The sequence below is a fragment of the Seriola dumerili genome, unplaced genomic scaffold (assembly GCF_002260705.1).
Source record: "Seriola dumerili isolate Sdu_G_001 unplaced genomic scaffold, Sdu_1.0 BDQW01000116.1, whole genome shotgun sequence".
Taxonomy (NCBI): Eukaryota; Metazoa; Chordata; class Actinopteri; order Carangiformes; family Carangidae; genus Seriola; species Seriola dumerili.
The window spans coordinates 2599378-2621609 of record NW_019174371.1 but is presented as its reverse complement, the minus strand read 5'-3'; the positions used below and the strand labels follow the sequence as shown (position 1 = coordinate 2621609).

The 22232-nt window shown below is 38.8% G+C and overlaps 3 protein-coding genes across 5 annotated transcripts; all 3 read left to right on the top strand.

Annotated features, from left to right (window-relative positions):
* The first annotated feature begins 351 nt into the window (after positions 1-351).
* LOC111223828 (calsequestrin-1-like) lies at positions 352-9356 on the top strand. The gene is made up of 11 exons (XM_022748114.1): positions 352-700; positions 4344-4437; positions 4662-4762; positions 4939-5050; positions 5331-5404; positions 6728-6858; positions 6967-7012; positions 7143-7197; positions 7472-7572; positions 7663-7737; positions 8377-9356. Exons 1-11 carry the CDS (start codon positions 464-466, stop codon positions 8710-8712), a joined length of 1362 nt encoding a protein of 453 aa, XP_022603835.1. The 5' UTR covers positions 352-463; the 3' UTR covers positions 8713-9356.
* Positions 9357-10552: 1196 nt separating this feature from the next.
* Positions 10553-14260, top strand: LOC111223834 (zinc finger protein 226-like). The gene is made up of 4 exons (XM_022748120.1): positions 10553-10895; positions 11185-11324; positions 11528-11621; positions 12485-14260. Exons 1-4 carry the CDS (start codon positions 10637-10639, stop codon positions 13432-13434), a joined length of 1443 nt encoding a protein of 480 aa, XP_022603841.1. The 5' UTR covers positions 10553-10636; the 3' UTR covers positions 13435-14260.
* A 952-nt stretch (positions 14261-15212) lies between these two features.
* Positions 15213-20795, top strand: LOC111223826 (E3 ubiquitin/ISG15 ligase TRIM25-like). Of its 3 annotated transcripts, none has more exons than XM_022748112.1 (9): positions 15213-15224; positions 15740-15804; positions 15952-16223; positions 16358-16675; positions 17235-17327; positions 17421-17505; positions 17624-17713; positions 18027-18083; positions 19107-20795. In XM_022748112.1, the coding sequence occupies exons 3-9, from the start codon at positions 15966-15968 to the stop codon at positions 19637-19639; spliced, it is 1434 nt and encodes a 477-aa protein (XP_022603833.1). In that variant the 5' UTR covers positions 15213-15224; positions 15740-15804; positions 15952-15965; the 3' UTR covers positions 19640-20795. The 3 variants fall into 3 exon arrangements, with proteins under 3 accessions (XP_022603833.1, XP_022603830.1, XP_022603831.1); XM_022748109.1 differs by having other exon boundaries at positions 16355-16675; XM_022748110.1 differs by lacking the exon at positions 15213-15224 and having other exon boundaries at positions 15704-15804; positions 15957-16223; positions 16355-16675.
* The last annotated feature ends 1437 nt before the right edge of the window (positions 20796-22232 follow it).

Genomic DNA, 22232 nt, shown 5'->3' with positions numbered 1-22232 from the left:
CTCCCCCTGTCCTCAGTCTGGATGGAGAGAGAAGGAGAGAAGGTTGGTCCTCATCTCCTCACTCCACCCACTTTGGCAGTTCTGTAACACACACACCTACACACACACACACACACACACACACACACACACACACACACACTACACACAAAGCTGTCACCCCAGCAACCGCAATGGCCCCCGCCTCATCTTTCCCATGCTCAATTACACCCCACATAGACACACACTAACACCTATGTCAAACTTAGCCCAACCCCTCTTGCACCCTGTGCCCCACGGCCAGTTGCCCATGTGGGGTTTTTAATAAGGTGGATGCAGGAGTTGGTCTTGCTCTCTTCTGGGTGACGCGGATTGGAAGGGGTTCTCCATACTTTCACCAAACTATTTTGTTTTTTTTTTCCCCCTTTCCCTTTGTTTACTTTCTGAAACTACACTTACATCTACATTATCTCAGAGAGGAGCCATGAAGTGGACCTGGGTGCTTGTGGCGGTTCTGCTGTCCTTTGGGGGGCTCTCATTGGGCAAGGACTGCTTGGACTTCCCAGAGTACGATGGCAAGGACCGCGTCCATGACCTCAACGCCAAGAACTATAAGTCTGTGATGAAGAAGTACGATGTCATGGTGGTGTACTACCATGACCATCCTGGATCCAGCCGCGTCGCCCAGAGACAGTTTGATATTGAAGAGTTGGCCCTTGAGGTGGGTTGAGATGGGAACTATGGCTAGAATAAGGCTGATATGATACTGATCAAGAAACAGTAGGATGCCCTTTAGAGTTTTCTTTCTTGTACAGTTTGGGTTTTGATATTTTTTAACTCAGTTTCACAGATTTTTAAATCATGCAGATTTGAGCTGTGTGACCTGCTGGTTGAGGGACTTTAATTTGACATAAAAGCTTAAGATACAACAAAAAATATTTACAGCAAAGTGTTAGTGTCTGGCTACAAGAAACACTGAGGGAGTATTTGGAAATAGTGACACATTTTTTGTTTTTGCAAGATTTGAAATGTGTTAGATGAAATGAAATTGAACATCAGGAGGTGTTATCATGTGAAAGTGATGCTACAAGGCGGAAAATAGCTTTGCTTAATTCAGAAATGCTGATAAGTGAAGTCCCAAAAAAATGTGTCACAAGCCTGCGGTGTGTCGTCAGTGTCGTCAACCCGCAGCAAAAAGCTGAGCTGTTAGGACCCAAGATATCATTTATTCTGGCAATGCATACGGTGTGTGTGTGTGTGTGTGTGTGTGTGTGTGTGTGTGGGAGCTGATGCACTTAACACACGTCCACCAGCATGCCATTCGCACCTTAGGCCTCCAATCAGCGGTTTCATCACATTCCTCACAGAAAGACATGACATCATCCGTCACCACAAATCTTTCAGCTCACAAACACATCAAACCACAACTGACCTAGTTCGATTCTCAGGTTACATAAGAAAATACATCGCACATCAAATATCACATACACCACGTTACCACGAAAAGTTAAATTTGCATTTCCTTTTCTTGTTGTCCACATGTTTTCTTCTGGGTGGCCATTTTAAAATGGACAGAAAACAGTGAGAAAGTGAATGTTACAGCTCATGTAGACAGTATGTGGATTATATTTTATAATCTGAGCCCTCACTTCCCACATTGATTTAATCAATTTTCAGACATTTGAGACAGATGACTTGAAATCATTTATATGCATTGGACTGTGTTACAACAATATTTTATGGCATTTGACATGGGCACTGTACAGTGTAAAGCCTTCTCCCTTATACACTTGAAACATTATTTTGAAGGGAGCTGCAGGGACTAAAAATACACCAAAAAAACAAAACATCTTTGCAATTACAACCAAATTTGACCAAATTAGTCAGTGGGATGACACTGAAGTAATTAAGAATCAGTCCCTAGAAAACATTCAAGCTCTTCCTCTGACTTATTTCTGACTTTAAATTATGTGCAAAAAAAAAATAAATTTCAAGATTTATTTTTTTCACATATTGAGAAGAATTTTGCAATATGGCAATCAACAAATTATAGATCAATCTTGTCATATAATGTCAATTAAATAAATGAAAGGTGAGGAAGTGAGAGGAAAATGAATAGTGATGGATAATAATAGAAAGGAAAAGATTAATATCCAGAACACAGAGAAAGATAAAGCATAACACACCATCTCCACAGCCTCTGGAGGCTCTGTATGGGGGCATTGGGGCCTGGTCTCAGGCTGGCTCCAGTAGTGCCGGCTCAGCTCTGCACTGTGATTGACACTTGCAGTACTGTACTTGTCAGCGGATCCCAGATCGCTGAACATCACTCCCACTTCACCAAAATAGTCCCTGGTGCTGGTGTGGCTTCTTGTGCTATATTTATCCCAAGATGCTTTTGTGGTGGGTCGAGCTCTCTGAAGGCTTGTGTTTCTCCTTATGAATGTATTATGATTTACATTTGATGAGGTTTTATTATTAGTAACACACAACGGCAAAAGCCTCAGGATTTGAGAGGGTCAGGGCGACGTCTCAGGGTGGGTTAAAAAATCAGATGAAAGATGACATCATGAGAGTGAGGAAGTCGTGTTTTTTTTCTAACTCAGTCAAAGAAAACTGATTTGATTGGTGGCGTAACACTGTGATTGACCTATGTGTGTTAGGAATGCTCTTCAGACCTAATGTATAATATTTTTTGTCACGTTTCCGTTTAGTTAAGTGGGCCATCATTCTCCAGACTAAATACACTCCACATTTAAAAGGCTCACTGCCACAAAACAGATTCCAGATAAACACACATGGATTAATACATTTCCTCCTGATGCACTTAATGTATGAAAATGGAATGAACTGTCCATTAGTGAGAGATATACTTGGAAAATATGCAGATATCAAGCTGTGAAATCCCATCCCATATACTGAGGCTGTAGGTTTAACTTTACATGTAGTTAAGTGGGTTCAGTTACTCTGGAGAAATAATATCAAGCAGATTCACATTCTGAACACCAAGGTCCAACGACAACTTTACATGTTTTATATTTGGGGGACATGCAGATATAAAGATATGAAATAATTTTCTTATTTTATTTATCAAAAGCAACAAAAAACGCATCAAGTGTATTAGTATTATATAAAACAATTACATATTCAAATTAAAATTTCACTTTTACTTTTTAAACTTCTTAAAATGTATTACTAATTTGAATATATAATTTTAGTTTTAATTTGATTAGTAGTTTTAATTTGATTATGTAATATTAATACACTTTATTTGATATTTTATTCATTTGTTTATTTGTTGAAAACTTTTTTCTGTAAATTTGTAATAATATATAAAAATCATTTTATGTATATAAAGTGTAATCTCCAATAGACCCATGAAAATATCCAACATACAGTACAAGAGACTACAAAATGGATCCTTTGAAAAGTTTTAATATCAAATTTAAACACTTTTATTAATGTGAATGTACAAGAGAATTTGGCAGTTAGGTAATACCAGTGCCTGTTGCATATCTGCATACATTACATTTCATCCTCAAACGCAGGCGTGTCCTCTTCAGTTGCTTGGACCAAGCCTTAGTCACCTCAATCACTTGCCCTTTAAAAGTTTATTTTAGCCTGCTTAAATGCCAGAAGGGTGGGGTCTGCAACAAAATATAGTGCAATGCAAAAATGTTTAAGTCACAGTAAAACCTAAGTACTGTTCTTTAAGATGTGTGCTTTTATAAAATGTAGATTATTTTAATTGTTTATACTTTACTTGTGCATATACCTTGAGAGATTATTTTCAAATATTTTGCAACATACCAGCTGCTAAGCTACAAAAACTCTGAGCTGCTTTACTGAGCCCCAAACATCTGCAAATCCAATCAAGTTAAAAGAAATGCCAAAAATTATTTGCACAACAAACTGCAAGACAGTCTAGTTAGTCAAACTATTTATGCCAGTAAAAGCAGCTGCTCAAGATCTCCGACACCAGTGTGCACCCATGTGTGTGTCTGTGTGTGTGTGTGTGTGTGTGTACTTTTTACCCTCCAAACACATTGAGACGGCCCTCAAACCACTTCCTCAATGCAGTCAGGCTCTGAATGTGCCACTGCCATTGGTAGAACCGACTGTCAGTCACAAGGTTCAAGTTTCATACAGATTTAGAAAGTGCATAAGCAGCGCTCTGAAAAGCAGGCTTTTATGGTAATGAAACGACTGGGTGAGACAACTTTGTCAAAAAGGTGTAAATACCAGTGTAGAGGGTTTTCAAACACGTAAGAGACACTCACACAGCCTTGTATTCCTGTTTTATATAATGAACTGACAAATCAGAGGCATGTCTTCATGTGTGTGACAGTGTCTTTGTTTTACAGCTCGTAGCCCAGGTCCTGGATGAGTTTGATGATGAGGATATCGGAGTCGGTCTTATTGATGCAAAGCACGACAAGGTCGTTGCAAAGAAATTAGGTAAATACAGCTACAGACACTTTGAACATGTCAGATCAGTATCACGATATAACAATAACATTTTGAATTTACCCGCCTAAAAAAAGATAATGTGGCTCTATTTATGGCCCTTGTGTTTACAGGTGACAAATAAAAGATGTTGAAAGGACCAATGAAGATGTCTACCCTCTGCACTGCTCTGGGCTTGAGGTCAAACACTTAATATATCCTTTCTGTTTCCTCAGGACTTGACGAGTCCGACAGCATCTTCATCTTCACAGACGATGAGGTCATAGAATATGATGGCGAGCTTGCAGCAGACACTATTGTGGAGTTCATCTTTGATGTTCGTGAGGATATAATCTCCCAGTTAATAGCCGGCCTTATTTTAGAAAAAAAAAAGAGTCTCCAAATACCCATTTTCTGTCTATGAAGATGACCCACACGATCTTATTTTGGCTTTATCCTTTCTCTGTCGCCTCCATCTCTATTGTCTCTATTGCTCCTCAATTTCTTTCATAGGTTCTTGAGGACCCAGTGGAAATTATTGACAATAGTATGGAACTGAAAGGCTTCAAACACATCGAAGAGGACATCAAACTGGTGGGCTACTTTAAGAGTCACAAGTCAGAACGTAAGAATCTGTACTGTGATGGCATGATAACCTGTTGCTGTCTCTTTTTTACAGTTGCTTTTCAAAATAATTGCTCATAATTGCATATCAAGCAAGTGCGACAGAGATCGGGCTCATATTGCTCAATTTAACCTTGAGCAGCTGTTTTGATCTTCAAGCGAGTTTAAGTGAGCACACAAAGAGCAACAGTAATGATGAGAACAACAAGTCTACATTCTTAGATATTTCATACAGGGGGCGATCTACTGAAACAACTTGATGGATGCCTGTAAAATTTCAGATTTTGAGGCTTTTGCCGACGCTGCAGAAGAGTTCCACCCTCACATCAAGTTCTACGCCACATTCAGTCCCAAGGTGAGTAATTATGGTATGTTATCTGACTAAAACATTAATGATAATAATAATAAATACACACAGTAAAATCTAACAGTGATTATGTAAGAATTATCTATCAATCATCCAGTGCAGAAGATATACTTTGACTAAGTTTGATAAATGTAATTGGGGTAGAAAGTTTTTTTCTCAAACCTATGCTGATGTTTTATACAGGATGTTTGTCACAGTTTAACTGATACAATTCTCTTAATAATAAATTTAACTCTAACAATAATTAACACTAATGGTGGTTGATGCAGAAAAAGCTTTCAACCAACTTCTGTGGGTTTATTTACATAGTGCTGGGAGTTTATGACTTTCCGGTGAGTTTTCTTTCCATCCAAAAAGCTATTTGTAAGTTCAGCATCAAACTTCTGTCTCGCCAAGAGCCGTCTCCAGTGGTGGAAAGTAACCATCTTGTTTTGCTTCAATTTCGATCACTTCTTTTCTTGTTCTGAAGTTAGCATGCTAACCAGCTAGCCCCAGCAACTATCTCTTCACTTTCCGATACCGAGTCACTGCAGCGTCCAGGCTGCCCTAAAGAAGTAGCGCCGCTCAGAGGGCGTATTATAACCTTCTGTTTTGTAAATGCAACAATTGCTAAAGCCCTTGGCCAGACTGGTAAGTAAACAGCTGTTAATGCTAATGCTGGCTATGTAGCAATAGCAAAACATAGCTCTCTTAAGTAGATGCACAGCACATGGATGCCCGTTGTCACCCTCCCTGTTTGGATTAGCAACTGAGTCTTAGGCTTAAAAATTTGATTTGTTACTCTATTTAGGTAATGCAAACACTTCTATCCCATGTGAAATTGAAATTATGAGTGACGTTTCAAAGCCATCAGGTTATAGAATGAACGTAGGAAAAACAGAATTAATGGTAGCCTAATAGACAGAAGTATAAATATTTTGGGAAATCTAAAACAATTTAAAGTACAAATATTATTAAATATGTTTTTACTACATTAGTGCAGAAAAGCTACAACTATATAAATACAATTTTCTTCTATTCAAAAAGAAGAGATGATATGGTTGCCAAACTTTTTATACATATTTCAGTCTATAACCTTTACCCCACCAAAATCAGTTTTTTACAGAAGTGAATTTACTCCTTTCTTCGTTCAATCAGTGAAATAAAACTCACAGATTAAGGGGAAAATTATTATGGGTGTGTTTGTGTGGGTCAAATCAATATAATTTGATTTTGACAACTATGTAATATGTTGAAATTCAGAGCCTTAATCATGCAAATAAAAAAAAGAAAGTGGAGAACAGTTTATTTATTTGTTTACTTTTGTTACAGGTTGCCAAGGCTCTGGAGCTGAAGCTCAATGAGGTTGACTTCTACGAACCCTTCATGGATGATCCAGTGGTCATCCCTGGAAAGCCTTACACCGAGGATGAGCTGGTGAAATTCATTGAACATAATGACAGGTAAATCCCATTGGAGGTATGCTCAAATAATCTCATGAGGTAAAAGCTTTTCCTTCCACAATTAATATGATAAAATGATAAAAATCTACTTGACCTCTGCTTTTAAAGACCAACCCTGAGGAAGCTGCAACCATACAACATGTATGAGATCTGGGTAAGAAACCCCCAACACTACAACATGGATGAATTAGTTGGAAAAGTTTTAATTTGATGACAACTCCACAACAATTTATGAATTTCCTGAAATTGCAAACTGTAACTTTAACAGGTTATTCTTTCCGCAGGAGGATGATGTTGATGGCGAACATATCATTGCTTTCGCAGAGGAGTCTGACCCAGGTAAAGGAACCCTGAACTGAATATAAAAACACTACCGACAGAAACACCAGTCCCCAATGGCAAATCTAGAAAGTGTTGCATAAGACAGCAAAGAGGTTGGTTAATTTGTCTGTGCTGCAGAGCCATACAGTATTTCTGCAGATGAATGATGTAGTAATTCATAAAAGAATATGCAAACATGGCAGTTACTTTTTAGCATTATGCTACCTGTTGCTGCCCTGTAGATGCAACCCTGTAATGGTTTACCTTTAGTTTCACTTTGGTCTTCTCTCAGACGGTTTTGAGTTCCTGGAGATCCTGAAGCAAGTTGCTGAGGACAACACAGACAACCCTCACCTCAGCATTGTCTGGATTGACCCTGATGACTTCCCCCTGGTAATAATATAATGCAGTGCAATACACTTAGTATGAAAGTGTGCATTTTACTGACATTAACTGATGCATTTTCTTCTTATCTCCTTGCAGCTGGTGCCACACTGGGAGAAGATTTTTGACATTGACCTGTCCTCTCCACAGATCGGCGTTGTTGATGCTGATGATGTGAGTAATATCATTGCTGCTTTATTCCTAGGTAACAAGTGCATTTGTGTGTTTTACTGAACACTGTCGAATATATACAGTAAAATAAGGGTGGATTACCAATCACGTAGAGATGCCCCAGTGCTTCAGGAGCCCTGTAGGCCTCGGATTTGTGCAATTACTTTGTGGTAATTTGGTAAAATACAAGTTTGTTCATTTGAATTTCAATTACAAACTGAAACGGTAAGACCCCGAGGTTGAACTTGCATTTTTCACAAAGTTTGGGCCTTGTGTTATACAGCACGTGTCAAAATCCACTTGTCCTACTATACAAATTTGTGTTTAATCAAATCATCACAGCGTAACCGACAAACAGCAAACCCGGGGCAGGTTTTATCCCAGTGTAGTGTGTTTTTGTGAGTTTTTTTGGGGATCTAAATGAGCCGGGAGAATGTGTGTATATGTGTGTTGCTCAATGGAGACCCATCCACCTTTATTGCTCTCTGGCCCCTAGCAGGTTAATCCATCCACAATGTATATACATGTTTGTTTTGAGACAACAGAGTCTAACCTCCAAAGCTGCAGCCCTTCTTCGAAACCTTAAAGAAACTTGTTGTGAGTTTCCTTCAGTCGGTTTGTCTGTTCTTCTTCTGTCTGCAGGCTGACAGCGTGTGGATGGACATGGATGACGATGACGACTTGCCATCTGCAGACGAGCTGGAGGACTGGATTGAGGATGTCCTGTCAGGAGAAATCGATCCTGATGATGATGATGATGACGACGACGACGATGATGATGATGATGATGATGATGACGACGATGATGACGATGATGATGATGACGACGATGATGACGATGATGATGATGACGATGATGATGATGACGACGATGATGATGACGACGATGATGATGATGATGATGACGACGATGATGATGATGACGACGATGACGATGATGATGATGATGATGATGATGACGACGATGATGATTATTAAATCATTAAGTCATAATTTTCTCTTTAAGTCTGACCAATGCCGTTTCAAGAGTCAACATCATTAACTCTGTCAAAACATCTTCTTTTGTAACTCGTTCTTATGTTGAACTCATCAGTTCATTTTGATATCTCATCTTTTCATCATCCTCTATCTGCATCTCACCAGAACAATATTCCATGACTCGTTTATCCATCTCCCCTTCATATTCACTAATCCTCCATGTAACAAAGTACTCAAGAAGATCCCACGGTATCTTTATTCCCACATGTAACACTGTCTGGTACAATAAAAAAAGAAATTCTTTCAAAACCTTCTACTGCTATTGATTTTTATATTATCAAAGTTTTTACTTTCCAAAGTACTGGAGGGGTTGCAATGTTGTATGCATTATGTCTCAGTCCATCTGTGGAGTCTGTTGCAGTTTGAATGTGTTTTATTTATGTTCACATATCTTTTTTTGTTTGCCCCAGTATCGAAACAAGTGAAGTCAGATCCAAGGGTGCTAGCAGGCTTTTCTGACGGGTCTTAAGTATCACCAGCCTACTCTGTGAAATCAATGTAATGTTGTACACTGAAAGTGCTGTACATCATATGGATGTTTTCTATGATGATGAAATATGACAACAGCCGTATTCTATTTTTGTAACAAGAGAAATTTAACTTACTGTAAAGTCTTAAATAAATGACAGCTTGGACAGAAACCCCACTGTGTGCATGTGTGAATTCTAAGCAAGAAAACACATTATTTTACAGTCATTTTGATGACATAATAATCTGAGTTTCTTAACAAATAAGGTGTCTTAAAAGCTAAATGAGAAACAGAGCTGGACACAGAAAAGTCCCAAAGTTAGTGCACACTTAAAGCCACTACGTTGCTGAAAAAACAGCAGGCTTTGATGCTCTTTAGTGGTAGTATCACTATCAGAGGCACTTTGGCACACAGCAGAGCGTGGAAGTTTTACCGATTTTAAATGGGTTGGTTCATTTTTCTATATATTCAGTGTGTGTACATATGTGTGTGTGTGTGTGTGTGTGTGTGTGTGTGTGTGTGTGTGTGTGTGTGTGTGTGTATACAGTATATACCTATATGTACATAGCACGGAGCTATAGCAGCAGCGGCGGTGACACATGCATCTTTTTGTGGTCTCTGTCTGAACCAGATCTCTTGTACATACAATACATGTCCTTTTAAAAAATGTAATGAGCAGGGAAAATGCTGCTGGGTTAGTCTTTACAACAGTTACTGATATTTATTGAACATAAATATATTAACTAGCTGCTAGCTACCTGTCATTCATTCAATCTTCTAAATATTCAGTCTTAATGGTCCTTTTTCCAGAATTACAACTGTACAATCATCTCATAAAGTTATACTTATAATCACCTGTAGACAGTTGTGATGTTAAATCTTTTTCCCCCTAACATGACAGCCTGTGACCACTGGCCCACTTTTAAAAGATATGTCCTACACATGCACCAGAAAACCATGATGTTAATGTTCCACTCGGATGTCCAGTAATTACAAAGTTTGAACATTTTTCATCAAAACACATATTAAAACTGCTGTGCGTTCTGAAATGGACAAAAAGTTGCAAAATCAGACTTTATTTATTCTTTTTTAAATTAATATAAAGGGACATTGACAAATCGATGATTTCAAACATACAGGATTTTTTCCCAGATTTTTCCCAATTGAATTGATTCTGTGTCGGTTCTTCTCATGTTTTAGCTCCACCCCTCTCATTTTGTGACATAAATTGCATCTTCAGTATTTGGCGCGCATGCGCCAGGACGAGACACGCCCCTTCTTTCTGCGAGCCATGTGGCTGTCGCTGGTAAATAAAGACTCCTACTAATTTTGCTCTTCCGCTGTTTTGTGAAATTTTGCGTAAACTGTAATATCTGCACAGTCGGAGCGGACAAAATGTCTGCCGGCGTCGTGAACCTCCAGGAGCAGGTGGAATCGGTGCTGGGTGCGCTTGTCAAAGCGGCCACGGTGGAGTTGACCAAACTGTTCGAGAGCAAATACCAAGCCTCGGCTGTCGATATGGAGGTGGGCCGCAATGAAGACAAAAGGGTAAATGAAACATTGGAGAAACCGGATAGTTTATCGACTGCCGACACAAAGCGCAGCATCGGAGTGCAAGTGGACGACGGTATTTATCCGCTGTGGGAGCTTTCTGGTAAGTGATTTTTGGAGCTTTAAATGCTACGACTTCCTGTTTACGTCCAGGGTTAGGCTGCAGGGATTGATGCATGAGGGGAGTGCAGACCAGCTGTTTGAACTACATGAAGAAAAACAGAAACACGGTCGATGCAGTCAACACACATTTAACATAATGCGTATGTGCATTTAGTTCTTGCATACAGCGTGTCCGTTTGTAACTGTTGCACCCCTGCAGGGTGTTCCCCATTTGCAAACCCAGTGCAAAGGAATGTATGTCTGAACCCCTCCCCCCCTCTTGTCCACAGGTTCCCCTCTCCTCTCAGATGGTGATTGTCTCGGCGAGTGTAAGGGGGAGGTGGCGGAGAAGTGTTTCATTCCACCCGAAATCCTCCTGGCGGAAAATAATGGCCATGTTGACCCCGAGTGGTCGCCTCTGAAAGAACAGGTCAGTGAGAATTGTGTAAATCATCCGTGAACAGACAGAGTGAAACTGTGGGGAGCTTTGTGACTTCTCCATTAGCATGTCATCATAGCCTTGCCTGTTCTTATTGCAGTACTTTGTTTTTTAAAAGAATGTGTTGTCCCAGGAGTTTATATCAGGTGCTATACAACATACATGCAAATTTGTTATGTTTCTTCTTTAATCAGGTTTTAGCAGGGACTGTGGAAATGGTGGAATTAAGTGTCCTTGAAACAGAGTCTCCAACTGATAGTGACGCCCAAACAGAAGTTGTTTTGCATGGTAAGAAGAAAAGCCACAGCAGCGAGTTGAAATCAAAGGCTGAAACACACTGACAGCCTGGAAGCAGGAACAAAGACATATTACACAAATCAGACTTAATTAGGTTTTTATCTATGGAGGTTTGAATTCCCGAGTACAGATTAAACAAATTTTACCACACTCGCAGGCAATTAGTTTGAACTACACTTTATTTTAATTCATGTTTATAAAATTCAACTTATTTTTCAACATAAACTAGATACTTTACAATACAAATTTTTGGTTTTTTGAGTTGATTATAATGTTTATCATCCTGTCAGTAATCAGAAAAAATATAAGTGACAGGAAATAATATGGATTATATTTGTGTAGCACTTTCCACAAATGTCCATTGAGCTGTTGATGAATAACAGACAAACATGAACATAATATACCCCTGTCGTAAACTAGTAACTGACCCATTGCATGCTGGGAAAGGTTCAACTTCCCTGCAGCCTTGAACAGCAGAAGCAACTTTAAAAAAAGGAAGTAAGGATGGATAAATATGAGATTACACATTAAGAAATAATAAAACAGAAGTGTCACAAATTGTCCAACTTAATGGAGCCATCAGTAAAAATGGCTTTTTACTAACACCTAGTGGCAGCTGTTGTGAACTACAATATCAACAAACTGTTGTCTTTCCCTCTCTGATGTTTGTTGATATAAAGTTGTATAGTGAGATTTTTCTTATATCAAACCAAGCGTCTGCTGGTAATAAGACTTGAGAATGCAAATCATACCAGAACATCTCAACAAGAAGAAGTGAAGGGATGTTGAGGCTGAATGAGGACAGGATGGTGGGAATGTACAATATAATATAAATGTGACCAAATCTTTTTCAGTCTGTGCAGAGACATGGACAGACGCATTAATACATGGATCTACGCAGAGCTCTCCAACTAAACAAAAGCCTTTAGTGATCCAGCCAGACACAAGTGGTATCACTTCTGGGCAGAAGTTTGTTTGCCCATTGATCCTAAAGCCAGAGTCACCAGCTCCCAAATCTGAGAGTTTAAAGGAGCCCGTTCAGGCCGAGCCTCAGCAAGCCTGTGTCAGCACCGCCAAAGGCACCGCCTACAGCCCGTCCCCATCTGATGGAGCCGTGACTCCTGTTCAGGTTGGGGTTTGGGAACGGATCCAGACGCCAAAGGAGACGAAGAACAATCTCCAAATGAAACTGAAACTGACTTGTCCAGATCAAAAGCTGATGCGTCCCTGTGCAGTACAACTTGTGAACATGCTCATGGTGCCCGATTCAGAGATGAAGCTTCAGGATGATGACACTAACTGCAAAAGTGGTTGGCGTCTGCCCAAAGACCTCCGTCGCCACCAAGGTCCTCACACAGGCCATCGCCTCTGCTGCTTCACCCCATGTGGAAACGGCGTTTGGCGTCTCCAAGGGGTCGTCACCCACTCCCGCAACGGATATGATTGCAACATCTGCGGGAAAACGTTCAAACGCAGAAAGATTCTCCGGAGGCACGAGCGCTTCCACACCGGAGAGAAACCGTACTCGTGTTCGGTGTGCTCAAAGACGTTCGCGTTGAGGAAGAGTCTCCGCCGACATGTGAGATTCCACACGGGGGAGAGGCCGCACAACTGCACGCAGTGCGGCAAAAGCTTCCGTCTGCGAGACAATCTGAAAGCACACTTGAGGTTTCACACTGGAGAAAAGCCCTTCAGCTGCACTACGTGTGGGAAGATGTTCAGGATCATGAGGAATCTGGACAAACACAAACTGAGCCAGTGTGAATTCTTTGTCCCTTCATTCAGGACGATTGCTGGCTTGTAGCTGTGGGAAAACAGCTGTCAGTGGCCGGTTGTGTTTTCTACCTCAGACTCTTTTTTTTGGAGACAAAGGTCATGTGAAGTTGAGATAGGAAGAGTCAAAGCTACGAGAGATACAAATCAAGACTATTTGCTGAGATTGAAAGCCATTCCAGAGAGGTTTATGTTTAAACGACAGTAATCGCAGTTGTAGTTTGAACCAGGCTTTTTTTTTTTCTTTTTCTTTTTTTTTTATAAACATATACTACTGATGTTTTTGTATTATTTGTCTTTGTTTCATATATCTTGCTGTATCTTTTCTCTTGTGAATGTGGACCAATATTGGGACCGGGGCAGTGTGTAAAAGTTTTACAACTACTCAACACTTTTTAGCATTACACCATCTTAGAAACACGTGGTCAGTCTGCAAGGAATTCCCTCCTCCTTGCACTTTTAACCAGTTAAACTACATCAGTTCTCTGCTGCTGTTTGGACATTGTTGTGTTTTGTAAATGGATTGAAAAGCATCAGTAAAATATTCTTTCCTGTTTCAAACTTTTTCTTTTTATGTCATTTATTTCTTCTGTTATGATTACTGAATGTATGTAGACTACTTCTTCCTCCTTCAACCTAGTAGCCATGCTGACTTTATTAGAAATCTGATTTCAATGTTTCACTTGGAATAATAATTGTGCTATGATGAGTACATATGGTCAAACATATGTTTTCTTTATAAAGACATAAAAAAGGTTTATATTCCTTAATACTACACTGACAAATGTATGTCTTCATCTTTTTCAGCTTCTGATGCTATATAACATTTTTTCTTTTGTATTAATAAAAAAAAAATGTTTTTGTGGCCAAGAGATATGTTTATCTTTTTTGTGTGAACCATTAATACACACTATAATTACTATGGAGGAAGGATGCTTTCTAATAAAGCACCCTTTTTAAAGTGTCACTCTTAATTGATGGTTATTAAAATATTTTCTAATGCTTTATAGATCACTTTTAAGTCATTAAGAAGAACTACTTTTGGGTTGCCAGGTTATGAAAAATCGCTTTGAATGCTGTTTATCCTTCTCCAGAATGACACTTGCTTTGTCTTTTTAGCCGTTACGTTCACCAGAAAACAGTGAATGGACAGTTTGACCTCTGACCCTTTGGAGAACAGCTACTGGAAATCTTCAGACAAATTGTTATTTTGAAAGTGAGAAACTCAGTGTCTGCTTTATTTATGACTTAATGTGTAACTACAGAGCTGAGGTTATTATCCTATGTTAAATACTGATTAACATTTATAACTGCAGTCCGAATGGCTCATTAGGAAATAAGAAACCCATGAGCATTAGTGAATTTATTTAATTATATTTACTTACTAGCCAGATACATTTTTATAGTTCATGAACCGTTTATGGAAGCGCCTTTTTAGATAGTCTGCCGCCTTATCAGTCAAATAACAGGCACGGTTGAGCTCATTTCTATAGGGTCACTAAATGTCTTAGCCAGACATGCTGTATATTTTTATTTCCAGACAGACTTCTCAATAATGCCGCCATGTCAGTAGCCATATGCTCTAGCAACATTTACCGTAATAAATGTACCTGTACTTATACCCCCTTTCTCACTTAATATTTACATTTTAGGTGAAAGTACGTCATAGAAATTGATGCTAAATTGGTTTAGCATTTCCTGTTAGCACTGTAACCACGGAAACATAGACAACGTCTGAATGTCATGATTATGAGATTTCATGTGCGGATGTTTACAACGTTTAAATACGATGTACGTCAGAAAGTTGGAAAGAGTGAATAGGTAAATACGTTTTACTTTACTTTATTGCTGACTAATAACTTGGAGACAAAGGGGTGCGATTTTAGAGCAAAGTTTGCCACTCGGTAAGGTGTTTATGTTTAAATATGTCGACCGGTTTAACATCACGGTGAGGCGGAGAAGAAAAATAAATTCTGTATTTTATATATTTGTGTATGTATTTATCATATAGGAATTACATGCACAAATAGCCGGACACTTTTACTGAATCGTTATTAATGTGAAAAACTACACCTGTGTTTGAGTAGTCTAAATTATCAGCCAAAATTACTGTAAACAGGTGGGTGTTTTCTTTTACTCATTCTCTTTAAATAAAATATAACAATTATAAAGAATATTACCAATTTTCTGATATCTAATAATAGTATTTTGATAATTTAATCCTGTATTCAACTTTTAAATTGGTAGGTCATTTTTAGAGGCTCTTAACCCTCCTCCTCTTACGCCCCGCCCACCAGGAAGTACGAAGGTAAACTCAGCAGTGCTTTCACTTTTAGCGATGTGTTTACAGACGACAGAAGACAAACAACACTGAGGCCTTGACTTAGCTTTAACTTTGAAGGTAGGATACATTTTACCGATTGCTGCAACCATGTTGCACTCATGAGATATTCAAAAACAAACGAAGTAAGACGTGTTTATTAAAGACAGTAGCTCTGCAGTTAACTCCTTCCTGTCGGCTGTTTTTGTCCTCATGTACTCTTTGAAGGACAGGGATCAAGAATGGAAGATACAGAGAAAACCCAACTCGAGGAAATGTTAATGTGCACAGTGTGCCACGACATCTTCAAGGATCCTCGGCAGCTGCCCTGTGGCCACAGCATGTGTATGGGCTGTCTGGAAAACTTGATGGATCACTCCTCAGACCTTCCCTTCCGCTGCCCCGACTGTAGGTCTTTTTTTGGACAGATTGTCGAGGTCCAGAAGAGCTACACGCTGGCTAACATCGCAGAAAACTTCAGGGAGAACAGGAGGAGGAGGGTACCTGCTATAAGCCTTTTTTCATACTGTCACCCACAAAAATACACTTAGAAGATCTTAAAAGTAAAAAAAAAAACTATAGAAATGCCTGACACACTTTTTTCCACATCTCTGCATTTGATTGTTATAAGCAGGAGGAGCAGACAAAAGTTGTGTACTGCGACTGCTGCCCAGAGAAAAAAACCTTGGCTATAAAAACGTGTCTGAAGTGTGAGGTGTCTATGTGCAAAGAGCATGTCAAGGACCACCAGGAGCTTCCAGTGTTCACGGGACACCCAGTGGTCAGGCCTCTGGGTGACCTCCAGGCGAGGAAATGCCCACAGCATGAAGATGAGGTGCTGAGGTACTACTGCAACACGTCCAGGCGCTACATTTGCAACATGTGCGCCCTGGAGAGAAAGCAGCACAACCTCGCCAGTGAGGCCTCCACTGTCCTGCGGAGACAGCTGACTGTGAGTTTGAATAACACTCCTTCACACCATATTACACAAGAAAAATCTTATCCTTTACAAAAGAAGGTGGTGGGATCAACAGTTTTTGGTGAATAGAGTGAAATTAACCACACTGAGGAGAGAAAGTCCCGTCTCGGACTGTGCTGTGGAAAAACAGGATTTTCAAGTCCCTGAGAATCTATAAATCTGACTTTCAGTTCCCTGCCCCGCCTCATTCAGTCTTCAGTTATTCTTAACCTCTGTAATGTGCAGAAAACTTTGAGCAAACCCACACAATTTTGTTTTACGTTCTAGTACAAGTCCCACAATTTTCAAATATATCTTAAAGAAATGATTTTAATGAACAGTGCAAACATGGAGTCAGTCATGGTTTAATTATCTATATCAGTAGAAACATAAAGCTTTACTGAAGAGCTGGAACAGGCTGATACAGAATATGATGCTGCCTGAGGTAGTTGATGATGATTTTTCAAATTAAGGCTCATTAAGGGAAAATTAAAGGGTAAAATTGGATGTGAAGGGGCTGTTAAAGGTAATACTGTGCGTGTGGATTCAACAGGAGTACATGGACCAGCGCTTCACAGCGCTCAAGGAGCAAATCACAGAATCCACTGACTCCGTAAGAAAACTGAAAGATGACATCCAACGTGAGGTGAGCCCTATTTACTAAATTCTCAATATCTGTGATTTTGAAGGGTTTGCATTTGTCCCTTTTCATAACTTGTATGTATTTTCCTTCTGACAGAAACTTAAAGTGAACCCTGCTGACTCGTGCCTCAACAGCGTCACAGTGGTGCTGCTCTGTATGTGGTTCATCGTTCTGTATTATGGTAAGAGAATTATATCCTTAACTTGGAATCAGCTTATAAAAACGCCATACTATACATGTGTTTGTTGTGTGTGAGTAAGAATTTGCACTCAGTGATGTCTGTCTTTGTTTCCAAACAGCCTATAACTACTCTGTGGAAAATCAGACACTAAGAGAATCACTGGACAAGCAGCAGAACCGTGTGCATCATATCTACTCCACCATTGCAGGTAAGAAGTCAAATTTCTGTTGCCTCTTACGTGACAACAACAAAACTTAGAAGATTAATGCTAATGCATAAAAAATCCTTGGGGGTGGACAAAAATAAAAGAAAGGTTGAGAACTTGTATTTAATGTTTCCAAAAACGTATTTTAAGACACGTGACATCGTTTCAAATCACAGGGATTGAATTAGAATCAGTCAACAGCTGTGCTTTCTGATCTCATGCTCTACTTCATTATTAAGTCATCCAACTTGCATAAACATTCTGTGTTGTTTTCCAATAAATATTCATCCATATAACTTTTTTAATCCCTACATAGAACTCTTGGTTGAGCATCCATTGAAGAGCTACACACCTCCAGAAACAGAAGATAAAGGTACGAAAGACTGATGTGTTAAAAACAAGGCGTCTGAATGGAAATGTCTGTGCTGGAGTACACTAACAAGCCTGATGGAAATACTATAAATAAAGATTTTAAAATGTTGGGGAGAGCCAACTAAGTTGCCCCAATAGTTAAGGATGAACTTGGTTTGGTTCTCTGGCTAATGGACACTCTTGCATGTACAACTCTGGATTTAGTTTCTCCATCTCATCATCAGTAAAAGAATATGAGACCGATAAAAGCAATAAAAATTTTAATCTGCATCACCATTGTGAGACTCCCACTTTTATTTCAGCATGTTGACCATCGTTACATTTTTAATCATCTTTTTTTGTCCTTTACTGACTACTATATAACTTGAGTTGAGGCACCTGAAAGCATGACAGAGAATGATCAGAAACCTCTATGAGATGTTTACACATCAGAGAATCTATCAGATAACGCCATTCTCCTGACGTATCCTGGTGTCTCTAAACTTGAATGAGGGGCTATTCTGGTTCCTGAAACCAGAATCTATATCTATAATATATATAATATATAATCTATATAACACACAAATAGAGAGGTTTATGGTTTTAAAGTGAGACTGTGTAACTTACTAAACAACAAACAAAGATAATGATAAATGCAAGAAACTAACAGCAGAAGTAAAGGATAAGTCATGAAGTCAGCAAACTGGCTAAATATTATTAACTACAGAGAAATATCTAATTAGCTCACAATAGCTGCCATAAGATAGTGGCCATAAAGACCAAGGCTGTAGCTGCAAAACCCCTTGAGTTTGGCAAGATGAAAGATGTCATCAACCAAAAACTCAAGGAAAATACATGTAAGTAAAATGACATATGCAGGATCTCAGGGAAGAGCGTTGCATAAACATCACATCTATTACTGAAGTCCTCAAAACCCAGAAAATGATATTCATGCCAATAACTACTTGTATTTTGCTCATGTATTATAAATTGGAGTAGCATCAAAATGGTGTATGTAAACCTAAATGGTCTGTCTGTCTCTCAGGATTTCTCATGCTGGACGTGGACACTGTCAGTCCTTTCCTGGGAGTCTCTGCTGACTTCCAAACAGTGGAGAGAGTGAAAGGCAAGCTGGGTTATCCCAACAGTATCAATCGCTTTGATGAAGCTCCGCAGATCCTCTCAGCCCGGTGCTTCTCCTCTGGTACCCACATCTGGGAGGTGCAGGCTGAGGGGTACTGGGACATCGCCGTGTCTTACAAGAGCATCCAACGCAAGAGCAAGTACAACAGTGCCTTTGGAAACAATCGAGAGTCCTGGAGCCTAACACACAACGGCAATGGCAAGCTGTCTGCTTATCATAATGGTGCGAAAACAGTTCTCCCTGGAACCCTGCAGAGCAGCCGAATAGCAGTGATGGTTAATTTTGAGAAAGGCAACATCACATTCAGCGCTGTGGAGTCCACCATCACCAAGCTGCATGAGTTCAAGGCTAAACTGACTCAGCCAGTGTGTCTGGGTTTGGGGCTTTACCGTGTGGATCCACCCAGCCGAGCCTCTATTGTCAAAGCTTCCTGATTCACAATTCAGCTGCAGCTGCATCCAGACTGCCTTAGGTCCAGTGGCTTTCTCTGAAAGCAGAGGAATCTAAGAGAAAAGACCAAACTAAGTCAAAGCTATAAGCTGAGCTGCCTCAGGTATATTTTTGTATTGCAGATTCTTTTATGGTTTGTATATTATGTTTACTTAACTGGTATTTTCTTTGATTGTAGATGTTTATTTCAACATCAATTTAAGTGTGCAATATACAGTATTTTTATACAAAGTGTTCATAAGAGGGAAATCAATATGGGGCTATGATTGCACTGTGAGACAATATAATTTATATGTAATAATATATTTTTAAAAAAATACATAAACCTCAATGTTGAAGCTCTTTTAATGAATGATAGACAGTTTTAACACTTTGACAGGAAAAACAACCGTGTTGTCCAAGGGTTTAGGTTTGTATATGAACTGTCAGGACATGTCCCTTCCAATATTTTGGGAGGACAGAATTGTCCCTACCCTATTTGAGTGAACTTGTTTGCACTATGTTTGGAGTGAAGTAATATTAGATAATTCCAATGTCCCTCCAAAAGGCTATGTCTCCAAGACAACCGATTTAGGCATGCTAGAATTTGATTGACTGAAAGGGTGGGGGCTATCTGAAGGCTCAAGTCATTTGAGAATATCACAGTGGATACTTAACATCATCAGGAAAATGTCAACTGATGTTATTTAACCATGTTAGCTAGTGTTAACTAGCAAGCTAACCCTGGCTTCTGTCTTTTGTAGGCTAGCAGTGAGGTTGCGAGAAGGAGTAAACCAAAAAATGGTGGATATATCAAAGTATGATTTTAATTTCTGTTGAAAAATGCCATGAAAATGTCATCATGAATACTATGACTTATACCTTTGTATACGATATTATGCCACGGTAGTGCAGTGGTACAGTGGTTAGAACTGTCACCTCACAGTGAGAAGGTTCTGGGTACGAACCCTGGGCCTGGGGGCCCAATTGAAGCTTGCATGGAGTTTGCATGTTCTCCTGTCTGCGTGGATTCTCTCCAAGTACCATGGCTACCTCCCAAATCCAAAGACGTGCACGTTAGATTTACTGGCAACTAATGCCTTAATATACTATGAAATTTTTATACCATAATATACTATGACATTTTTATGCCTTACTATACTATGACTTTTTTATGACTTACCATGACTTCTTATCCCTTACTATACTATGAAGTTTTTAAGCCTTACTATTCTGACTTTTTTTTTCAAGCTTTACAATACTATGCCTTTATATGTTTTACTATACTATGACATTTTTAAGCCTTATAATACGTAGACTTTTATAGGCCTTACTACACTATGATGTTTTTATGACTTATTATTCTATGACCTTTTATGCCTTTGTTAGGGACCAAGCAGTGAGGCAACAAGAACACAGGAATGTTTTGAAAAAATAGGGGTTTTATTTAACTGAACATTATGAAACAAGCAAAGCTCACTAAACCCAACCCACCATCCCCCCCATAAGGCATCAACAGTTGGCTTGGTCCAATCAGCTGGCTCCCAGATTTAAGAGTCCTCATCCTTCAGCCACGCCTTTTGCTCCACCAGGAAAGGATCTGCCAACAACCGCAATAACTCAACACAAAGAAGCAAATGATTAATACAACAGAAAATTACCTATGTAACCCTACAGTGTTGAAATGTGTGCTCTATATAAAGCAATGTAGGGCTAAAGCAAATAAACAGATTCTGAAGCAATTAAAGTGTGTGTGGTATCGAATTGTTTTTTATGCCTTACTATACTATGACGTTTTTAGGTCTTGCTATACTATGACGTTTTTTTTTACGTTTCTATGCCTTATTGTACTATGACATTTTATGATGTTTTTTTGCCTTACTATACTGTGACTTTTATGCATTACTGTACTATGACGTTTTTATGCCTTTCTAAACTATGACTTTTCTACGACTTAATATGACTTTTTATACCTTACTGTACTATGACGTTTTTAGGTCTTGCAATACTATGACTTTTTTTTGACATTTTTTTTGCCTTACTTTACTATGACTTTTTATGCCTTATTGTAATATGATGTTTTTTTGCCTTACTATACTATGACGTTTTTGGGTCTTGCCATAATATGAGGGTTTTTTTTACATTTCTATGCCTTATTATACTACGACATTTTTTTACATTTTTTTGCCTTGCTATACTGTGACGTGTATTGACTTTTTTTTGCCTTACTATAAGAAGACATTTTTATGCCTTAATATACTATTAGTTTTTTTGAATTTTTTTTGCTTTACTATACTATGACATTTTTTTGACATTTTTTTTGCTTTAATACACTATGATGTTTTTGTGTCTTATTATTTTATGACATTTTTGTGCCTTACTATACTATGACGGTTTTTTTTACATTTTTTTGCCCTACTATACTATGACGTTTTTTTGACATTTTTATGCCCTACTATACTATGACATTTTTTGACATTTTTATGCCCTACTATACTATGACATTTTTAGGTCTTGCTATACTATGACGTTTTTTTGACATTTCTATGCCTTATTATACTATGATGTTTTTTGACATTTTTTGCCTTACCATACTAA

What these genes read in the sequence shown, in the direction of transcription:
- LOC111223826 (XM_022748109.1), top strand. Translation starts at nt 15,966, where the DNA reads ATGGAAGATACAGAGAAAACCCAACTCGAGGAAATGTTAATGTGCACA. An exon ending in TCCTGCGGAGACAGCTGACT is followed by an intron (nt 16,676 to 17,234) that starts GTGAGTTTGAAT and finishes TGGATTCAACAG; the next exon opens with GAGTACATGGACCAGCGCTT. An exon ending in AAGATGACATCCAACGTGAG is followed by an intron (nt 17,328 to 17,420) that starts GTGAGCCCTATT and finishes TCCTTCTGACAG; the next exon opens with AAACTTAAAGTGAACCCTGC.
- LOC111223828 (XM_022748114.1), top strand. Translation starts at nt 464, where the DNA reads ATGAAGTGGACCTGGGTGCTTGTGGCGGTTCTGCTGTCCTTTGGGGGG. An exon ending in GGTCGTTGCAAAGAAATTAG is followed by an intron (nt 4,438 to 4,661) that starts GTAAATACAGCT and finishes CTGTTTCCTCAG; the next exon opens with GACTTGACGAGTCCGACAGC. An exon ending in ACAACATGTATGAGATCTGG is followed by an intron (nt 7,013 to 7,142) that starts GTAAGAAACCCC and finishes TTCTTTCCGCAG; the next exon opens with GAGGATGATGTTGATGGCGA.
- LOC111223834 (XM_022748120.1), top strand. Translation starts at nt 10,637, where the DNA reads ATGTCTGCCGGCGTCGTGAACCTCCAGGAGCAGGTGGAATCGGTGCTG. An exon ending in GGTCGCCTCTGAAAGAACAG is followed by an intron (nt 11,325 to 11,527) that starts GTCAGTGAGAAT and finishes TTCTTTAATCAG; the next exon opens with GTTTTAGCAGGGACTGTGGA. An exon ending in AACAGAAGTTGTTTTGCATG is followed by an intron (nt 11,622 to 12,484) that starts GTAAGAAGAAAA and finishes AATCTTTTTCAG; the next exon opens with TCTGTGCAGAGACATGGACA.